Source organism: Sinocyclocheilus anshuiensis, unplaced genomic scaffold, assembly GCF_001515605.1.
Source record: "Sinocyclocheilus anshuiensis isolate Anshui unplaced genomic scaffold, SAMN03320099.WGS_v1.1 scaffold702, whole genome shotgun sequence".
Taxonomy (NCBI): domain Eukaryota; kingdom Metazoa; phylum Chordata; class Actinopteri; order Cypriniformes; family Cyprinidae; genus Sinocyclocheilus; species Sinocyclocheilus anshuiensis.
This window is the reverse complement of record NW_015548184.1, coordinates 1,494,376-1,516,649: the sequence shown is the minus strand read 5'-3', so window position 1 is coordinate 1,516,649 and position 22,274 is coordinate 1,494,376. Positions and strand designations below refer to the sequence as shown.

General features: G+C 36.8%; 1 protein-coding gene and 1 long non-coding RNA gene across 3 annotated transcripts in view; both read left to right on the top strand.

The window, feature by feature from the left end:
* Positions 1–3,323: 3,323 nt before the first annotated feature.
* LOC107704865 (melanin-concentrating hormone receptor 2) lies at positions 3,324–9,852 on the top strand. Its single transcript, XM_016507883.1, has 5 exons — positions 3,324–3,538; positions 4,524–4,733; positions 7,254–7,448; positions 7,852–7,971; positions 9,540–9,852. Exons 1-5 carry the CDS (start codon positions 3,324–3,326, stop codon positions 9,850–9,852), a joined length of 1,053 nt encoding a protein of 350 aa, XP_016363369.1.
* A 3,013-nt stretch (positions 9,853–12,865) lies between these two features.
* The window catches only part of LOC107704866 (uncharacterized), a 15,081-nt gene continuing 5,672 nt past the window's right edge, over positions 12,866–22,274 (top strand). Inside the window, exons 1-2 of one of the 2 annotated variants that reach the window (XR_001636012.1) lie at positions 12,866–13,329; positions 17,884–17,990. This is a non-coding gene — a long non-coding RNA (uncharacterized LOC107704866). Of the gene's footprint in view, positions 13,337–17,883; positions 17,991–22,274 lie in introns of both variants that reach the window. The other variant, XR_001636013.1, reaches the window with a different exon arrangement.

Sequence of the window (22,274 nt, the reverse complement as noted above, 5' to 3'; positions counted from 1 at the left end):
GCGTGGGAACTTCTGCCAAATATATCAAAATGGGTCCTGCAGGTTGTAGAGAAAGGCTACAGAATCCAGTTCAGTTCTCGTCCGCCTCGTTTCAATGGGGTCATTCCCACACTAGTGGTCCCCAAGCAGGCTCTGGTAACGGAACAAGAAGTAGATAGAACGTGTTCCTCCTCTCGAGAGAGCGTCCGGGGTTTACAGTCGTTACTTCATCGTTCCGAAGACCTCGATGCAGGCACATCTGTCTCCTGCTCGAATCGAGTCAATCCTCACGACAGTCACGAGAGTAAGAGAAGGCCAGTCACTCACTGTCAAACTGTTTCAGAGGCTGTTGGGTTTGATGGCAGCGGCGTCCAACATGATACCTTTTGGCCTGCTGTATATGAGACCCTTGCAGTGGTGGCACAGGACCAAGGGATTTTCCCCGAGGGGGAATCTGCTTCAGTGAACGAGACACTGCGTCTCTTTGCCATACTCCCTGCATCCCTCCAGGCGCTACTTCATCTAAGCTAACTTGCGCTCTGCTGGATGCGCTTTTATACTTCCTGGTGCCCACGTCACCCCGCTCATGACGTCTCGCTGCTCCAAAATAGCATGTACAATTGTTTAAAAGAAAACAATAAGTAATGTACTCAACCGTCGTGTCCTGTATACACGCTCACAACGCAAGGCTCTATTGCTGAAGAAAAAGCATGTTGAAGCTCGTTTAAAGTTTGCTGCACCACATTTAGACAAGCCTGTGAAATACTGGGAGAATATAGTCTGGTCCGATGAGACTAAAATTAAACTCTTTGGATGCCATAATACAAAACATATTTGGAGGTCAAATGGCACTGCACATCACCCCAATAACATCATGGTGTGGCACTGGCAAAATTCATATAACTGAAGGAAGGATGAATGGAAAAATGTACATTCTTGATACATTCTTGTACACTCTAGAGACATTCTTGATAAAAATCTGCTGCCATCTACCAGGATGATGAAGATGAAACAAGGGTGGACATTTCAGCAAGACAATGATCCCAAACACACAGCCAAGGAAACTCTCAACTGGTTTCAGAAAAAGAAAATAAAGCTGCTAGAATGGACCAGCTAATCACCTGACTTGAATCCAATAGAAAATCTATGGAAAGAACTACAGATCAGAGTTCATAGAAGAGGCCCACAGAATCTTCAAGATTTGAAGACTGTTTGTGTGGAAAAATGGGCTCAATCCTGAGCAATGCATGCGACTAGTTTCTCCATACAGGAGGCGTCTTGAAGCTGTCGTTAACAACAAAGGCTTTTGTACAAAGTATAATAAATAAATTTCAGTAAGTGTGTTTAATACATTTTCCCTGGGTCATTCCATTTTATTACACAGCACTTAATTTCTGAACTTATTTGTTTTCTTTTCTTTGTATGTATGGATGACTTGGGTTGTTACCAACATCTGGTGAAAATTTAATGTCAACAGCACCTTTAGAAATATATTTACCGAGAAAAATGGTGATGTGTTCAATAGTTATGTTACCCGCTGTATATGTATATGTATACGTATATATGTATGTATGTATATATAGAGTGTGAGAGAGAGAGAGAGAGAGAGTTCCATTATACAAAATACAAAATTCCATTAAGGAAATATAATGTATTATTTGTTCATTTGAAAAGGTCTGTGCAGTGCACAGTGTTTAATAAGTATTCAGATAACTGATTTAGGCTCATCTCTCTTTACCTGGATATCTCAATTACTGCAGTTTGTTGCACATGAACCAAGTGCTGAGATCTATGCTGCTGGAACATGTTGTTCCTTTGGGAATACCCTCAAAATTTGTGGATTTAAGACACTCCAATTATAATCTAAGGCTATATTCTTTAGCTGCACATTTACGTCATTCCCACAGTGGGAAATCATGGGATGTGCATGTTAATCATGTTTAATGAGAAGTTTCCTATACTTGCAGCAGACATCTAAGGAGATATTTTGCAGATAAATGTTTAAAGAAATCTAAATAAAGATAAGGAACTCACACTGGAAAGGAGATCTACTGCCCTCAATGGATTCTAAGATAAAGCCTTTGATTCATTTTTAATGCACTCAAAACAAGTTTTCTGCCTCTGCCTGTCATTTCATATGAACTATATGCGCAGTTATGGCTTCAGTACATTAATATAAATAAGTGTTCTTTTTTAAAGAAAATGTGAAATTGTAAAAGGCAAATTCCATGTTAGAAAAGAGAAGTTGTCTTTTTATGATCTTCACTGTACTTTATGGCCAGTGTTGACACATGTAGAAGTGTAACCAAGGTATCACTACGCAGGAACACTGCATGATAGCACCGTTTGCTTTTCATTGAGGCTCTTTCATTTAAAGGGGAATCAGGGAGTTTGCCTATGGTGGTACAGCTATGCCAATGAATATCATTCATACTTTTTCTCATCCAAAGGATTGATTTAACCTTGCTAAGAAAATGATCAGATGGGAGGCTCTTTGGCTTTTTTTCTGTAGCTCAGTGTGGCGCTAGCAACACCAAGGTCATGGTTCAATTGCAATGAAATACATAAACTGATTAAATAAACCTTGAATAAGCAACTTTGAATAAATTGTCTGACTAATGCATGAATGTAAAATATAAATCTTTTTTTGCCAATGAATTCACAAGGTGAACTAAAAGAGGTCCTTATGGAGCCCTGATTAAAGCATAATTTCTTACATTTTCAGTTTTTTTTTTTGTGAGACTGCATATAAATGTAAATGTAAGTCTCTTAGGCTCACCAAGGCTGCATTTATTTTAACAAAAAATAAATAAATCGTTTGATGTCAAAGATTAATTTTTAGCCGTCATTACTCCATCTTCTGTGTTTTGTGATCCTTCAGAAATCATTCTCAAGAAACATTGATTATTATTATCAGTGTTCAAAACAATTGATTAAAAAAATAAATTATGCCAAGTGTTAATGACATTTACTGTATATTTGATGTCTTTTTATATGTTTCAGTTGTTACTTTTTTCCTAAATGACACTGTAAACGTATCACATTCTTTCCACTTCGGTGCAAATAATCAATCAAGTTAAATTGGCTCAATAGGTATAGTACAGTTTGATTGGCTAATGAAGAAGGACCGATGAAATCTAGTAAAATCCTTATCAATAATACCAGTCAATGATATCGAGTTGGAGTGAGTCACGGACTGGTAACAAGGAGCTGCGTATGTGCGCGCGCTGGTGAGAGCGGAGACGCCAGTGCGCACTGTGTGGTATGATGAGGATGCTGAAACCCACGAGGACTTTCCATGAACAGACAAGTACGTGTGCTGTTACCGCATTTCAGCGCAAATGATGAACGCCATGGTGGAGTTGGAACCTGTTGTTTGGAACTTTACGCTCAAATTAGACAACAGCACGTGCGCTAATGAGACAGTAGCAGAATACCCAGCAGATGAGTATTATAACATTGTTCACGTCACGGAAACCAAAATTCTCCCTGCATTTATTGGATTTTTGTGCTCCACCGGGCTTGTTGGAAATATTCTTGTTTTGGTGACTATTTTAAGGTGAGTTTACAAGTTGATAAGGAAAACTCTCTTTTTAATTTATTTACTTTGCATTTGTTTGTATAAAAAAAATAAAACAACACATTTACTTAATGACGTGTTAAATTCGTTATTGCTTATGGAAAACATAATCCACTTCCTTCACATTTCACAATACCTCTACCTGGTATGGTGGGATATACGGTTGAAGATTTTCTCTTTATACATAGACGAATACCTGTGTAATGGTAGTTAAAAAATATGTCGAATTTCAAAGAAAAACAAACCATAATGTGATCACAGCAAATAATAAAATATGTTTATGAAGATTTAAGAACGTTTTTTAAATCATGATTGAAAGGTTGTAATTGGATTTGGATTGATCAAAATAAGAATTAAGTGAGACACTGCCGCTATACATTTAACATCTGATTCATTTTTCACGCAAAGATTCATATATATATATATATATACAGCACAGATTTTTTTTCATTTGCTTTCCATTATGAACATAATTATTGACCATCAAAATTAAAAGTATCAATTAATTTCGCTTGGACATACATACATACATACATAGGCTACTTACATGCATACATATATACATAAATACAGACAGAGTCTACATACATACATGCATACATTCATACATATATAATACCATATTCTGAAATATGGCACATAAGGGCCACACCAAACAGTAATGAGGCTGATTTGAACAGTGATGTGAGCTGTGGATCATGGCACTGGAAAAGACTGATATGAGTAGCCTCTTTAATTAGCTGTGAAGGAATTCCTCTGAGGATTTTCACTGCTCCAGTGGATGGATTCATTCAGGAATTAGCCATGACCCAACCGCACTGGAGCTGTCACTCACTGGAGGTTACATAATCCTGTTTATCGCTTACAACTTGCCATAATTATTTTCATTGATCTGATGTTTCTTTAGCAGTATCTCATCAAGGAATCACAGATCACAACGAGTTCTTTCTTGTTTTTCTTGCAGGTCTGCCAAAAAGACAGTGCCAGATGTGTATGTGGGGAATTTGGCTGTGGCCGACCTGGTCCACGTAACTGTCATGCCGTTCCTGATTCACCAGTGGGCGCGTGGAGGGCACTGGGTGTTCGGCAGCACGCTCTGCACCATCATCACTTCTCTTGATAACTGCAACCAGGTGGCGTGCGCTGCAGTCATGACCGCTATGAGTCTGGACAGGTGTGTAATCAGTGCAATATTGATGCTGTGTGGTTCAAATCATGCTCAAAAGAAATTAATTAGATTTCCAGATCTTTATTAAGATAAGCAGTATTAAGTGGGTTTTTCTGCAAATATAACAATAATCATTTTACAAGTGATTGATTCTTTTTTCATTTAAAGGGTCATGTTTTATATGGCAAAAGTAGATAATTTTAAATCAAATCAAAAATGTTATCCTAATCAAAATTCTTTTATTGTCTCTATTGCTTTGATGCACTCAAAACAAACGTGCATTCATATAGACCTCCTGCGATGAGAAATGGTTGTGACTCATTTGATTCGGTGTCTGAATGTCCTCATGCATGATATTAAATATATTCAGTGAAAAGTGGCCTCTATGAATCATTGATGTTAAGTTTAACTTTAATCTCTTTTTAAAATAACAGCTCATGCTATGCAATCTTAGAAGAAGAAGAAAAGGAGATTGATGAATTTGAGGCAACCTTGTCACGGGGAGAAGTTGTTATAAAGTGATTTGTCTCTGTAACTGTAAAGTTTTGAGACAGAACTTTGTTTTTTCTTCTACAGTGCGTTGTATGTCGCTTTCATCATAAATTAGCATAATTAGTGTACATTTTGTCCTTAACCCTCTGATACATTAATTATTACATCAGGAAAAAAGGGAAAGGAAAATGTGTTTAAAATAAATAAATCATATAACTGAATAAATAAATATAATTGAATAAATGATTACAAAATAGATCTCCCCAAAATGATCTATTTTGATGTTATAGGAAAATAGCCTAATGTTTATTGAAAATATATATACAGTTGTGCTCAAAATTATTCATACCCTTGGTAAATATGATCAAAGAAGGCTATGAAAATTAATTTGTATCATCAGTCCTTTAGATATTTTATTTTAAAAATTTACTAAAATCTAACCTTTCATTGGAGAATAAGAATTTAAAATGGGAGAGAAATGTCATTATGAAATAAATGTTTTTCTCTAATACACACGGGTCACAATTAATCATACCCTTTTATCCAATGCTTTTTGCAACCTCCTTTTGCCAAGAGAACAGCTCTGAGTCTTCATCTGTAATCCCTGAAGAGTTTAGAGAACATCTGACAGGAGATCAGAGACCGTCAGATGTGTCAACTCCGTCAGTTCTGTCACCTCCGTCAGTTGAATATTTTGATAATATTTCATTATGATATTTTATATTTGTTGTGGAATTGTTGGTCACATGTGAAAGTGTAATCTGTCTGCTAACAGGAGAATGTGTTTTGAAATGTTAAAAACATCTTGAATGCTGTTAAAGATAACGCTGAAATTATATTACACAGTCCAAGCTAAAAAAAAAAAGCACATTTTGTTAAAAAAGAGAAAAGTTGGGAGGTTGTATCAAAGCATAGCTCAGTAGCTTAGTACATATAAGATACATAAATGTAGTTTCATTTGTGTGAGTACAAGGTTTTATTTTTTCAATTTTGCACCCTGTTTTGTCCCACTTCTCAAGAATGACTGTTTAATTAAAGTTTAAGTTTAAAGATTTTTTTTTTTTAAATTTTTGAATGAACGATCAAGTGGATAAACAATGCGGATTTATTTTCACAGCCTTCTTTGATCATATTTACCAAGGGTATGAATAACTTTGAGCACAACTGTAATTAAATACATAAAGAATATATTTACTCCAAAATTTGAGAGAGTGGGACATGTATTGCAACAGAAAATAATAGTAAATATTTCAGTGGTACTTGATACATCACCACTTTCACCAGCCATTTTGTTTTTGTTTTGAATGAATATTGTAATAAATGGTGCAAATGTTTAATAGCTTATTTTGTAGTGAAGACTTCAAGGTTTGTGCATGCATTTAATCACAGATTTGGACAAAATCTTTAAGAATTACCTATGATTCTCAGTGAAATCACTGAGAATGATTTTAAGTGAGTTGTTAGTCACTTACTCGTTAGAGCTATGATAGCATTTGATAAAAGCTGATTAGGTTTTGATGAAGCTTCTTCATTGTGAATATTCTCCATTGCATATAGTTTTCAGATTGTGCCTCGTAGTGCAGCAATGTTGCTTTTATGCAGCACAAAGTTCAAACCAATTGCATCATCGTCTCCTTTCGAGCTGCGACTCTGTAATCTCACCACTAGAGGCCACTCTTACCACAATTATAGATAAGACAAGTAAACTCATTATTCATTTAAACAGTACAATTAAGAACAACAGTTTGACCCCAAAGTGCTGTGAAATTCAAAAAGCAAAATATCAAGTTATTGCTGCACGTGAATTCTCACACTTTTGGTCAGATTCTTCACGCATAGGTTTTGCACAATATATCATATTCATAAATTGTTACATAATATATGTGATGATTAGAATGGATTAATTTTTTTTATCTAACTTTTTGCTTCTCATAGATATCATACAACTGATTAAATGATAAAACAACACGCATTTGTGTGAAAATACATATATGGGGAGTAAAATCTACATTGTTTTATATTTTTGTCCTCCAGATACCTGGCCCTTGTTCATCCATTTCGCCTTCTGAGTCTCAGGACCAGATCCAGGACGATCCGTATTAACCTGTTTCTGTGGTCGGCCTCTTTCATCATGGTTCTGCCTTCCTGGGTTCATGCCAAAGTGATCCGCTTCAGGGACGGGCTAGAGAGCTGTTCCCTTAACCTGGTCTCTCCCAAAGAAGTGCTCTGGTAATTGGTTCTGCTTTACTTGTGTACTATAACCTGCTGCTCAGGTCTGATGATCCTTCGATCTCTTCGATCGCTTGTTTTTTATTGACATAGTCTTGCTTTGACTGAATTTTCTGTTGTTATCTGCTGTGAAAGCTGCCTTTCAGCATAGTGGCACATAACTTAAAACTTCACTTTTAAGCTTCACTTTTAAGGAACACAATAATACCATAGTTTTTAGTTTTTTCTGTCAGTATCTTTTCCTCTTCACCAGAAAATTGCATGTCTGCAGCTCTGAGGAATCCATCCTTCTTGTTTAATTAAAATAAGTGAAGTGAAACTTACTGTAGAGAGGGAGATGTGGAGGGTTTAAGGCTCTTCTCACTCATGATTGACAGCATGTGTCCTCCTCATATATCTGTAGGTATACACTCTACCAGACTGTGACCTCCTTCTTCCTGCCATTACCTCTCATTCTCATCTGCTATATACTGATTCTCTGCTACTCCTGGAGAATGTATCGCAAGAACAAAAAGGCTCACAGGTGACTTTTCCTTTCATTACAGCAAGTATGTGATGTAAAACTGGCAAATCTGCCAATTTATAATAATAATAATAATCATTTTATATTTATATTAAATATAACAATTGAATTTCTTGTGAAGTCACTGGCTTGACTGTTCTAGCTTGGTCTACACTGGTTTCTTTCATTAATATTTAATTTGCCTTCCATTAAGGGAATATCTACTGCAAAGTGAATAAGTGAATTTCTCATATGAAGCTGTGCAGATGTGATATCCCTTTCGAGAGTTATTCTGCTTATACAATAGAAATGTTTTCGTTTTAGATTGACAGTGCATACTGATGTAGAATTTAATGGCTAAACCATGCATTATAAGTAATATCTATGAAAAATATCACAGATTCAATACAATGTTTTCTTTAAAAAAAAAACATATACAGTGGACATAAATGCAGCCGATTTAGCTAAGCTAAGAATTATATAAAAGCACCTACATAGTTATTTCTGTTAAAAGTTGTGTATGATTTGAACTGTAAAGATGTTTAAATAATCATTTTATACAGTTTTCAGGGTTTAAGGTTTTATGGCATGATATTGCCATGCCTCACTGCAACCCAGTTTTTTGCTTTTAGTAAAGAAAAGGAGAGACAAGCGAACATTCATTTTGATGTGATAAACAATGTCACAAATTCTGTCGACTGAGCTTATAACTTGAAACTGTAATATTCCATTAAACTTTGCTCTGCCTTGGTATTTAAATTTTTATTTTTTTTAAGTGACATGAGGCCAAGTGGTAGATGTTTAAATAATCATTTTATACAGTTTTCAGGGTTTAAGGTTTTATGGCATGATATTGCCATGCCTCACTGCAACCCAGTTTTTTGCTTTTAGTAAAGAAAAGGAGAGACAAGCGAACATTCATTTTGATGTGATAAACAATATGTCACAAATTCTGTCGACTGAGCTTATAACTTGAAACTGTAATATTCCATTAAACTGTGCTCTGCCTTGGTATTTAAATTTTTTTTTTTTTTAAGTGACATGAGGCCAAGTGGTGACCCATACTCGGAATTAGTGCTCTGCATTTATCCCATCCAAAGTGCACACACACAGCAGTGAACACACACACACCGTGAACACACACCCGGAGCATATTAATGGGATAGTTCACCCAAAAATTATAACTCATGCAGTTGCAAACCTGCAGTAATTTCTTTCTTCTGCCGAACACAAAATAATTTATTTCAAAGAATGTTGATAACCAAACAGTTTCAGTTCCCATTGACTTCCATTGTATTTCTTGTCAATGGGACAAATCAGTGGGAACCAAAACTGTTTAGTTACCAACTTTCATCAAAATCTTCTTTTATGTTCCACAGAAGAAAAAAAAAGTCATACTTGTTTGGAATGACATGAGGGTGAGTAAATGATAACAAATGTTTTATTTTTGGGTGAACTGTACCATTAACTCTAATTAGCCTACTTCGGAATCATATATTAGAACACTGTGTGTAACTACCCTAAATGTATATTTCATGTTTAGGCTACATACTTTATGACCAAATCCTACATTCCCTACTTTCTCTCAGGTATAACACCAGCCTGCCTCGAGAGCGTGTGGTCCGCCTCACTAAAATGGTCCTGGTTCTCGTAGCAGTTTTCCTGGTCAGTGTTGGGCCGTACCACGTCCTGCAGCTGGTTAACCTGAGCATACCTCGCCCCTCATTAGCGTACCACACCTGCTACTACCTGTCTGTGTGCCTGAGCTACGCCGCCAGCAGCATAAACCCCTTCATCTACATTCTGCTGAGCGGACACTTCCGCCACAGGCTGGTCTGTCGGGATACACCCAGCATGCCAAGTGTGGAACGGGAAATCCAGGCCCCCCGCTCCAGTTTTTAAGCTGAATTCACACTAAAGCACACATAAGCACTGCAAATGAAAGAACCGATGCACAAGCCTTTGTTGGTCTTAGGCAAAGCACAATTGTTTTGGAGAAAGATTCCTGTTCTTTGTTTTCATTTGTTTTGAAGGATTTCATAAAGGAGGCATGGGATGTTTTATATGTGCATGTATGCATGTTTTGCACCTTTTACACTAAGCGTTGTAAATGTTGTGTTGTTATTTATTGGTTAATGTGGTGTTTTGGCTCCCTCTACTGTTTAGTTTTAGTCATTTACTCTACAGCATATGTACTGTGCATTAATTCATTTGATAAGGGTTGTGTAAAAATCTATCTGTCTATCTATCTATCTATCTATATATCTATCTGTCTGTCTGTCTGTCTATCTATCTCTGTCCATAAGGCCTATAAATCTAAAAACATTTTTTATTTAAAAAAAAAAGGCTTTGTCAAGCTAACATTCAAAGTTTGTTCTTACAAACTTCACTTTTCTAACTAAAAATTACATTGCATTTATTTTAGTCTTGACTTTTCAATGATGTTTATTTAAAATTCTATTGCCTTACATTTCAAATTTGAATTGCCATTATGCAATTCAAATTGTGAAACCTAAATGGCATTCTCAATTGAAAAGGCACGTTCAATTCAATTCTGAATGGCACACAACCCATGCCTTCAATTGAAATGTAATGAATGTTTTGAAGGGGCATTTGGCAGTTTCAGACTGCATTCATTTGTGGTCTGCAGTGTTTAACACTGGAGAAAATAAAAGATTATGATAATAATAAATAACAACTGTGTTCAGGGCACAGAAGTAGATCTCATTGTGACTTTGTACTATATGTCTCTGTTTTTTTTTTAAGCTTGATTGTATGTGACTTTTGAAAATGTGATATGTTATTATCTTGTGAATGTTATATTGTACTATCAACAGGTTTTAAAGGAAAATTCATCATACCAGCAAATGTATTTAAAGGTTGCTTTGTACAGTACAGAATGTATTGAGGCACGTGAGCATGTTTTCACTCATCTTGTGTGAGTGCATCACCATTGTTACACACAAGAGAAATCAATATTGCTCGGGCCAAAAAGTTGCCGTCATGCAGAAATCCTTTAAGGGCATTTTGGGATTGTCTGGTGTGTACTGGACATGATGAAGTGGCTGGCAGCTCTAAAGAGTGAGGTCACTGACCAGACAGGCAGAGATGCAGGGATCTGTTTGCAGCCCAGCTCCCAGAGTGGAATCAATTCTCTGACCAGACCAGAGACAGACAGGGATTGTGTCTGACCTAAAGCATGCCTGGTGGCAATGGCTGAAAACTCACCGGAATGCTCAGTGTCTCTCTCTGTTTCTCAATTATGCCTTTTATGGCCTAGTAAACCAGCCAGAGGCAAAATACCAACTGGTGTGTTCAAATAATTGTCAATATTAGTGTTTCAGTGTCACAATAGTTTGTTGTGACCATGCATTTCAATAATACTATTCAATACAATAACATACAAACTGTTGTGCTATTGGCTTTGTCACTGATTCCAGTGCAGCAATAAAGACTCTGCCTGGGCAACAAGGTGCTTTTACATTCTCCTGTTTCTACAGTAGCTCACATTGTGTATATTCCCCATTCCATCAGTTTTCTCTTTCTCAATCGTCATCATTCTGGTCTGTGAGCGAGGTGACTGACTACTGCTGCTGCAGCTAATCTGACATTGTTTGACCTTGTTTGTGACTTGCTTCATATGGCATTGACCTTGTTACTTCCACCTCAGCAGTTTGGCTGCCTGTCTGTGTCATGTTTTTCACACAACAGCTTTTGTTTTTATGTTTATTTTATTTTTGAAAGATGTATTGCATTGTAAATAATATTAAATGTATATTAAGTGTATTTTCTTTTTTGTGAATCTGTGAATATGTTTACTGTACTGCCGATTTTCCCTCAACATTCTATGAGTAGTAGGATTGATAGAAGATTAGAAGAAAATTTTGCTTTCTACTAGTGGAACTATTTTCCTGTTTATGTCACTGAAATGGAAAACCCCGCATATTTCTGATCATGCATATCCACAGATATCTGAAACATCTGCTGGACGTACAGTTACCACAAAATTTATTTATTTTTTCACCAGTAGAGGGCACGTGCTGACAATTTTCCCAGCATACAGAGTTGACATGCATTTGAAAAACCAGTTAATTTATCATGTCTTTTAAGTGCTGTATATAAATTGCAGCTTGTATGCAATATCAAATATTTTTTTCTCTCTGTAAATATTTATGTATGATGCTTGTTTCCTTGTATTAGCCTATTTTTTGGCCTTCTGATACATTTTATATTAAATAACAGGTCCCTGGAATATTTTTTCGAGGGGGGTGGGATAGACAGGATCAAACCGGGTCTACTTTCGCAAATTTCTCTATTTTCTTATCAACGCAGAAAGGAAAAACGGTTAATACCTTTGTAAAAATTGTCTTGGAAGAATTCAGTTTAGTATTAACTTGACTGAGAATAAAACTTGAGAAAAAGGACTAGAAGAGATTGGATGTTAAGGACTATATTAAGGACTATTTTTGTTCATAAAAGCCAATCTTCAAATAATTTCAACTGAAATTTATATTTCATGGACATTTATTTAGTTATTTCGTACATAGCCGTAAACTAGATATACAGTAAAACCGGTCATTATTTACATTAGCCCTTTCTATTATCACGTGATAATTCATCACGTGATAATAGTGGCAAATTTAAACACACAATTAGCTTTTGATTTATTAAAAAATATCTTACGTGGACTTCATTCCGCTGACATCTTCATTCTTGATCATCAACTTTACCAACCCATTTCCATGACCAACTTTAAGCAAACGCCAATCTTTAAAACTGTAAAACAATTTGGAGCGGCCAGTTATTAAATCGTTTTAATGTAAGATTAATATTCCCGGACGTCTCTGTACATGGTGAAACCTGTGTGAAGAGATAAGCACAGGTTTTCGCCTGTGAGGCAATGGTGCGCGCAGGTTTCCCGACAGCCTGTTGTTTCGCGCGCGGGTACCACGCGCAGAAACCAAGCGAGAATGAAGGGCCTGACAACTTCTTTGTTAATTGGAACAGACTTCTCGCTATGTGTGCAGCGAGGGTGGTGAAAAGACCGAGATATAAGACGACAAGTGTGAGCACGAAGTAGAGTCGCGTTTAATTCATTTTCCTTTCTCCCTTGGGAACCTAGCTGTGCTCGTTTGTGATACATTTTGAGCTGTAATCGACGAAATAACAGGCAATAGCAGTATTCCATCGACTTGGAAGCGCCTTTGTGTTTGTGGAATCAATGTGGGGCTGCCTGCTACACAAGAATAGAGTGAAAACCATAAATATAATCCAGTTGACCTAAAGATTAAACATTGCTGTGAAGGCTGTAGGCCTAATAAATGTGTGGAATCAAGTGTCACTGCACCTGCCCATGAGCTCAACTGAAACGCTGGACACGTAAGTAGTTTATTGGTTTTAAAAATGTTCATTTTGGGTTTCCGTCCACATTAAGGACATTTTTTTTATTTCATAAAACACTTCATATTGTCCCAAAGACACTGAATACAGACAGCTACAGGTCACGAACGTTTTTAGTAGAGGCATTAAATCAAAAACTATACAGGTGTAGAATAGTACTGTGTATAATAATGTATCAGATGTTTAATATTCAGTATGTGTTAGATATTTGTGTATATTTGTCTCTTTTAGTGGCATATTTTGACTAAATTTTCTCTTTTGGGTGAACTATCCCTTTAAATTGAGGAGTTCACCCAACAAAAAGACATTTCTGTCATCATTTACTGACCTTCATTTGGTTCCAAACCTGTATGACTTACTTTCTAATATGGAAATAAAATTATGTTATTTTGAAGAATGTGTAAACAGTTTTGGTTACCATTTACTACTATTGTATAGGGGAAAATACCTATTGTATGTTCCACAGAAGAAAGAAAGTCATACAGGTTTGAAATGACATAAGGGTAAACAAATGATGACAGAATTTCCATTTTTTGGGTGAACTATCCCTTAGGATAAATCATTTTTAGAACTATCTTTTAAAGAATAAATAATTTTTTAGGATGATTATAAGCATTATTTGGATGCTATTATATTTTCAGAGTGATTAAGTGAAAGTATTATAAAAAAAATATAGGCCTCTATAAGGCTGTTTCTTTCACATAAAAGCTGCTCTCAGTTTGTGTGAGGTAACCGTGATGTTTAGAGGACCAAAATTATTGATTCAACCGAGTCTGAATACAGACAGCTACAGGTCACGAACGTTTTTAGTAGAGGCATTAAATCAAAAACTATACAGGTGTAGAATAGTACTGTGTATAATAATGTATCAGATGTTTAATATTCAGTATGTGTTAGATATTTGTGTATATTTGTCTCTTTTAGTGGCATATTTTGACTAAATTTTCTCTTTTGGGTGAACTATCCCTTTAAATTGAGGAGTTCACCCAACAAAAAGACATTTCTGTCATCATTTACTGACCTTCATTTGGTTCCAAACCTGTATGACTTACTTTCTAATATGGAAATAAAATTATGTTATTTTGAAGAACGTGTAAACAGTTTTGGTTACCATTTACTACTATTGTATAGGGGAAAATACCTATTGTATGTTCCACAGAAGAAAGAAAGTCATACAGGTTTGAAATGACATAAGGGTAAACAAATGATGACAGAATTTCCATTTTTTGGGTGAACTATCCCTTAGGATAAATCATTTTTAGAACTATCTTTTAAAGAATAAATAATTTTTTAGGATGATTATAAGCATTATTTGGATGCTATTATATTTTCAGAGTGATTAAGTGAAAGTATTATAAAAAAATATAGGCCTCTATAAGGCTGTTTCTTTCACATAAAAGCTGCTCTCAGTTTGTGCGAGGTAACCGTGATGTTTAGAGGACCAAAATTATTGATTCAACCGAGTTGTTATTTGACTATGCAAAAGCGTGGTGCACATTGCACATTTCCCGCTCCTGCAACCGCGGCACATACTCGTGTGGCTTGTGCTGATTATCCAGCCTTCACAACTCCAGATGGATCAACACATGCTGAAAATGCGACAAACCAAGACACAGTTTTCCATCTGACCTCAATCTATCACTTCTGTTTGCCTGTATAAATGTCAACGTGCTTCCATTCTTAGACTCGGGGAGTAAAATGTAATCTTGTTGTCATCTTATAAGTCGTTTTAACAGCCTCATTAAAGTTTGTTTGCATTTTAATTAAATCAGTGTGGGTGCGCTTGACTTTAACCTGTTGTGTGTATCTTGTTGAAACGCTTCTGCCATGGGTATTCTTGCTTGGTAGAATTTATTACCCTTAAGTCTTATATGACTGCTTTTTTAAAGGTGGAGTAAGTAGCTGCTTTTTTTTTTTATTAAAGGCCTTGGTTTTATTTTGAAATCAGTAGCAACTGAGTGGGTTTGTTGAACTGATCTACCTTTGTATCAGGCAGTTTAAGATGTACATGATCAGATTAACCTTAGAAGCAGGTTAGAAGACAAAGGGCGCAGAAATTACCTGTACCGAACACGAACCGGGCCACTTTAATGGTTTTTGAAGCGATTACATGCATTCTAATGGAGAACATTAACATGCATGTGTTTGAAACAATAGCGTCCCTCATTGTTTCTCCATTCTTCATTAATGCTGTAATTCAGTGCAAAATGATTGACTGCCAAGTTTTGTGAACATCAAAGCTTTTTAAAAAATATAATTTCCCCCCAACCAGAAACCCCATTAAATTAACATGCATTTTGAATCTTTTGCCCAATAAGTTGCTTAATGAATTGTGAGGGGCATTGACAGTGAACAAGGCCTCACATCAATGTCAGAATTAGACATTTAAAATATTTAGTGTGTGTGTGTGTGTGTGTGTGTGTGTGTGTGTGTGCGTTGTCCATTTCGAATCGGAATAGTGAGATGTGATACGAGTTCTCCAGTGCTCTTCATGCCCCGTTAATAACCTGGCCTGCTTTGATGTGGCAGTGTGGAGCGAGGTGGCTCTTTCTCTGCATCACTTGTGGCATGTAAATCCGGCCAGCATTTTATCTCCTTACCTGCTCAAGGGCCACTGGATTTGCTCTGGCTGCCTGCATGCACTCTGTTGTAGCGTGAGTCATGAGATGTCACCTACCCAATAGGCCACTCACAAATGCTTTGAGAAGACTGCGCTTGTGTGTGTTTGCTTTTCTGTTCATTAGATGTTACTGGTTGTCTTTGTATGACATACAGTTAATGTAACTAAACATGAATATGAACATGTGTAATGCTCCATTTCTGAGGGTTTGTAGGCTACTTGTAACAAGTGCTGGTCTGGCTTGTTTTTATGAAAGCCTGCTTCTGCCACAGAGTAAAAAAATGACTTTATATATCACACAATTGCACTTTATTTCTCATAATTGTGACTTCTCGGAATTCTGACTTTCTTGTAATTTTGTTTTCAATTTTTTTTTAATCAAAATTTCAACAGTTTCTCGTATTTAGAACTTTGTTTCTCATAATTTTGATGTTGTTTTTTGTGGTTTTGTCTCGTATTATGACTTTATATTTGCATATATCAGACTGTGATAATTCTCAATTTCAACTTTCTCATAATTTCTTATAACTATATCTTTCTTATAACTTCGGCTTTATATCTCCCAATGTGACTTTGTCTCGTATTAATGACAATTCACTATTACATATTTATATTGCGAAGCACAATATTTCTCAATTTATACTTTATTTCTCTTATTGTTAACTAGTTGCTCGTAATTACAAGGTTTTTTCTTGTAATTGTGACTTTATATTTCTTAAATATCTTTTTTTGCAATTTTTGTCATGAATTGTTACAGTGTGTCTCACAATATTGTCTTTGTGTCACAGTGTGACTAGGCCTATATTTCTGTTACAATTTTATTTCTCGTAATTTTGACTTTCTCGTAACTTTTATATTTTGTCTTTATATCTCGCAATTACATCATTTATATCTTGCAGTGTAACTAGGCCCTATTTCTTGTCATTTCTACTTAGTTTCTTTTAATAAATGTAACTATTTTCACTTATTCATGATAATCTTTTTATTTTTTTAGGCTGAGGTGTCAGCAGGTTTACAAAAGCTTGTCTAATCAAATAAAGGAAAAATTGTAATGTTATAAAAACTGTATGCCATAAATTATAGTGTTAGTAATTACACTGTTTATTTCTACTCTATTGTGTTTGAAACATAACAGTTAAGCTTCAGTTCATTGGCTGTCAATCATTTTCTATGATTTAGTTAATTGACCAGTTCTGGTCAAAGCATCTCTTATTCAATCATACAGTGTCAAAACTGCACTCCCTTGTGAATGTGGTTGGTTAAAAACACATTTGTTGTCTTGAGCTAACCCAGAGAGAGCACGTCTGATCGCCCTCTTGACCTTGAGATGAATGGCTGCCCAAACCAGTCCCTGCTACACATTACCATTTAAATGGCCCAAGGAGAAGGTTAGGTCAGCTCATTTGATGTTGAAATGCAAACAGAGATCAAAGGAGAGAACTCGCAGTAGCCTATATTTACAGTAGTCGGTCTTGGATTGGTGTGTTCGGTGGCAGAGGTGCAGCGCATTGTCTGTGTGTATGTGTTAGACAAGAGAGTTTTGTAGGAGGGAAGAGCACATTGACTATTTGTTCTGCTTGGTCCTCGTGGGTAGATAGCTCATTAACCATTGTGCCCTGGCACAATAGCCAAGAGCGCCGGCTGCATGGGTACAACAAGTCCAGCACAATACCTGTAAACAGCCAGCGGCTTAATTGAAAATGGCCCCTGGGATCACCAGGCTGTCATAACAACAATAGACTTGTATAGATGCATAATATCAAATTTGCAGAGACCTTTTGGTGGAGAGTACATTGTGGTTTCTCAGCAAAACGCTGGTTTAATGATGTTGTGATGTTTCCCAGCTATTTTAAGAGATGCATGTGTACGCTGAGTTTTTGTTTGACATGTTCTTATGTTTGCTCCTGTTCCAGGTCACTGAACAGACACAAGCTCCACCACCACTCACCTTCAATCATCACCTGAGACAAGAAAAGACTGAAAGATCCAAAAGAAGAGAATGAATGGACAACAGTGTGTGGTAATAAAATTCAATCAGATAAAAGACTAGTCCAAAAGTTGAGAGTCAGCAGGGACCTTGGTAAAATATTATATTGATATCTCATGATGTGATAATATTGTGTTTCTTTTTATTTGGTGTACTGACAGAAGAAAAGGCACAAATGCTGTCACTGGGGTAGTACCCTTTCAATTTTGTATTATATTTACCCCAAAAGTGTGCATATTGGTATCATTTGAAAGGGTTCTGCAAGTGACAGTTTTTGTACTTTTTTTTGGAAAGTGTGTAATTGTGATATCCGGACTGGATTCAGTGTTCATATATGTACAGTGTTCAGTATATTTTCTATAACATTCTTTAACTAACAGGGTTGCTTTTACGCTTTCTTGCACTCATTCAACTTTTTTATATATAAACTCAAAGATACAGCCTCTTTTAATGCTGTGTGGGAAGAACATCTCTTGTTGGCTGCAGTTATTATTATAATAATTAATTATAGGAAACCCCGCTACTTTGATTTGATTGAACGTCTCAATTATTTTGATACTGACTAGCGCTGTTAGACCCCAAACCGAGGCTCGAGGCATTAATCTGAAGCGCCTCATATGCGCAGGGGTTGCGCGCTCATTTGTAGACTAGCGCAAATTAATTCTCACACTTTAATAGTGTGTATAACTCAGAGGCGTCATCCCCATTCAAAGTGTGATTTTTGAGCCAAGTGGATTTTGAATGCAGCTTCCAAAAGACAAAAATAGCCGAATTATATTTTGTATATTTGATACAATCACACCAGCATGATTAAATCGTTCAGCGCGTCATATCATCAGCTGCTAAATTAAAATCTGCGTTCGCTGGCTGGCGCGTGAGACAGATGCGTTTTTACAGCACTGCGCATTATAACCAATCACACACGATGCTGTTGAGCTTATGAATGCAATGACCAATCAGAGGTGTTCAGATGTGTCATCACTAAAATGCCTGTGTTTTCTTCACTCGCTCGGTGACTGAATGCCTCCTTCTGGCGAATTCTCTCGTTAGAAACAACAAACTACAGATGTGTGTATGAATCTGTAAGTAAGATATTGTGTTTTCTGACTTGTTATAATGTTTTCTGAATTGTTGTTGTGCTTTCTGAATTATTTTGTTTTTTAGACTTGCATTTGCGTTTGTAATTTGTTATTTTGTTTTCAGAATTGTGATCTGCTTTGCACTTTTCGGCCACCGTAGTTATGATAAGTAGCCTAACTTACAATGTTTTCATTCACATTAAATTTCAATGTTAAATTCACATTAAATATAAAGTCAGTCGTATTAAAACTATGTTATGGCATGACACCCATATCTGTTAATTAAGTAAACAGACAGGTTTTTATGCATAGTTAATAGACTACATTATTAGGCTACTTTGACCATCGCCCACTATAGATCAACTAACATTGGTGAGAATCGAGATTTTTCATGATATAATGCGTTTGGGAATGCTTCGAATAAAAAGGAAAAAATAAAACATAAGAACAGAAGTGCTATTGTGGCTGCTGTGTGTCACATGACGACCCCCCCCACTCATGCCCCCTCAAAAATAATGAGTGCATGACGCCCCTGATATAACTCCTAACAGGCTGTGTGACTATGAGGAATGACTACCTGAAAATGTACGTCTGTATGCAGTTTTCCCGATTGCTCGTATGCCAGTGATTGTCACTCTGCTTGCCACTTGGCACACATGCCATAGGTTGCGACCACTGGATAAGAGTATAAGTGCACTATGTAGTCTTTTCTTTTGTGCCTGACCACTAAGGTCTTTCTTGCTCCTCTGAGCAAACTCCGTTGGTGACACCCACCAGCTGTTCTAAAGGGGGCTGTGTGACAGAATGGCTGGGTTGCTGGTTTCTGGGTCATCCAGCTAAAGATGACCCGGGGCAACAGGAGTGGACAGAGATATCCCAGGCCATGACCTCAGGCACTGGTAAACTAAGACAGGTCTTTGGCCCAGCAGTGCCACCTCACATTTAAGTAAAGTCCATGTGATAGACCCAGCTCCAGAGACTGCAAGTTATTTGGTCTGAATGGTGCTAATATGCTGGGCTGGTTGGATGCGGGTTGGAACTCTGGTGTCCCATTAATCCTAGCCGGGAGAATCATATCTGGTTAGAAGTTCAGGCTTTTACTGTGGACTGTTCTGAAGTAATGTGATCTGAAGGTCTTCCCTATAGTGATTCAACACTGCCTTGAAGATTGTTAGAATAATAGACTGTGGAGAGGACATTATTGCCTCAGTGCCTATAACACTTTACTAAGAGCAGATAAAGGAGAATATAAATGGTAGGATGGTGGTACTCTTTAACTTACATGCAAGTTTTGCATTAGTGACTGCTAGAGCTTGAAGGCCATTTAATTAATTTCTACATAAAACAACAATCCAGCTATAGACATTGTACTTCAGCCCAAAAAGTCACCCAATCGCTTATATGAATGGTGTACTGTATGTTGCATTGTTTCTGTTAAGCAATAAATTATCAAATGCTTATCTATTTTTTTGCCATCTAAAATAAAAAACAACAATTTCAGAGTCTCAGATCCAGCTTGGCCAATGTATAGACACAAATGGAAGCTGGTGTCTCATTCAATTATGTCCCCGGGACATGTCCCCTTTAGGCCCCATTTTTTGAGGGATCGCCTCACATTGTTAATTGGGTCTCGTCTCACACCAGGTTGATTGGACGTGACACTTAAGTGCAGGGCGAGGGCTCCAAAAGTCACTGGAGCAAAGAGAGGGGAAAAACAATCAAAATTGAATTACTGACCAGTAAATTTGCTAATTATAGTCCATTAGCCCAAGCACAGAGAGGTGTGAAGACAATCCAGAGCCACATGCCTCAATGAGACTCCTCTGACACTTTGACCTAGATTACCCAGAGGATGTTTAATATGCAGACTATATCTTTGTGTACTATATGCTGTATTCATGGCACTTTTTGATTTTAAAATCAAACCCGCAGTTCATAAAATGACCACAATACATGCATCAGTGAACTATAATGTGTGTGTTTCTGTAAAGTTTATTTGATCAAGAATACAGTCAAATAATAATATTGTTAAATATTTTTTTAAATATATTAAAAAAATTATAATTAATTGCTTTGTTGGCAAAGCTGAATTTTCAGCAGCCATTACTTCAGTCTTCAGTGTCACATGATCTTTCAGAAATCATTCCAATATGCTGCTTTTTTTTTATTTTATTTTAAGCAGCACAAATAATAATATTCTTAATATTTTAGTCTTCGTTTTGAATAATTTCCATGCTTCACATTTTAAAACCTAGTTTGTATGTTTGCTAACTTTTTGGGGCTGCTAAACAGTATATGTTTAGAAGTTATGAAGGAGAAATTTGAGTTCAAGTTCAATACCATGTTCAATTCGATCACAGGAAACTCTCAAAGCATTTTCAACCGAAGCTTAATTTTCTGAAGCTTCACGGGCAGAAATTACACGGTAGTGCCTTCTGAAGTGGATGGTCTAGAATCTAGATCTTCTAAAGCAGGTTTTTTCCCCTTCCCACTGTCCAGGCCCGGATTGGCTAATCGGGAGCACCGGGAGGATTCCCGATGGGCAGGTCTGTTTTTTTGACCGCGAGGGCCGCGGTGTTGTCATGCCACTGGGGTTAAAATATGGATGCTGTCCACTGATCTATAATAGATATTATATATAGATCAGTGATGCTGTCCCTAGACTGCCTGCACTCATAGCAGCCCCACTCTTTTTATTTATAATTTTCTCGCAGCCCATATTATTCTTTTCTCCAGACCATATCAATAACAAATTCTCAATTGATAATTAATCATTCTTTTTGGGCAAATCATTGTTTTATTTGCGAAGTAGCCGTTATGAGAAGGCTTTAAGACCAAGCGGAATCCTCTGCCGGCTCCCGCTTCACAGCGAGCGGGTCTCGCGCTGTCAGCAGTTCCCTTCACCGTCCGCGTTTTGATTCAGTTTGGGCGAATGCAAACAACTTAATGATCATGAGCCCAACATTCAATCTACCTGAGGGAAGACGTCTTTCATTGTAATGTAGTTAAATAGAGAGAGAAAAATACATGAAAAAAAAAGTAACTTCTAGTGTGTTCTTGGACCTCATTATTGAAGTACACTCTAAAAAATGCTGGGTTAAATATAACCCAGCGCTGGGTTAAAAAGGGACAAACCCAGCTATTGGGTTGTTTTGACCCAGCTATTGGGATGTTTTGAACCCAACCGCTGGGTCAAAACAACCCAATAGCTGGGTTTGTCCCTTTTTAACCCAGCGCT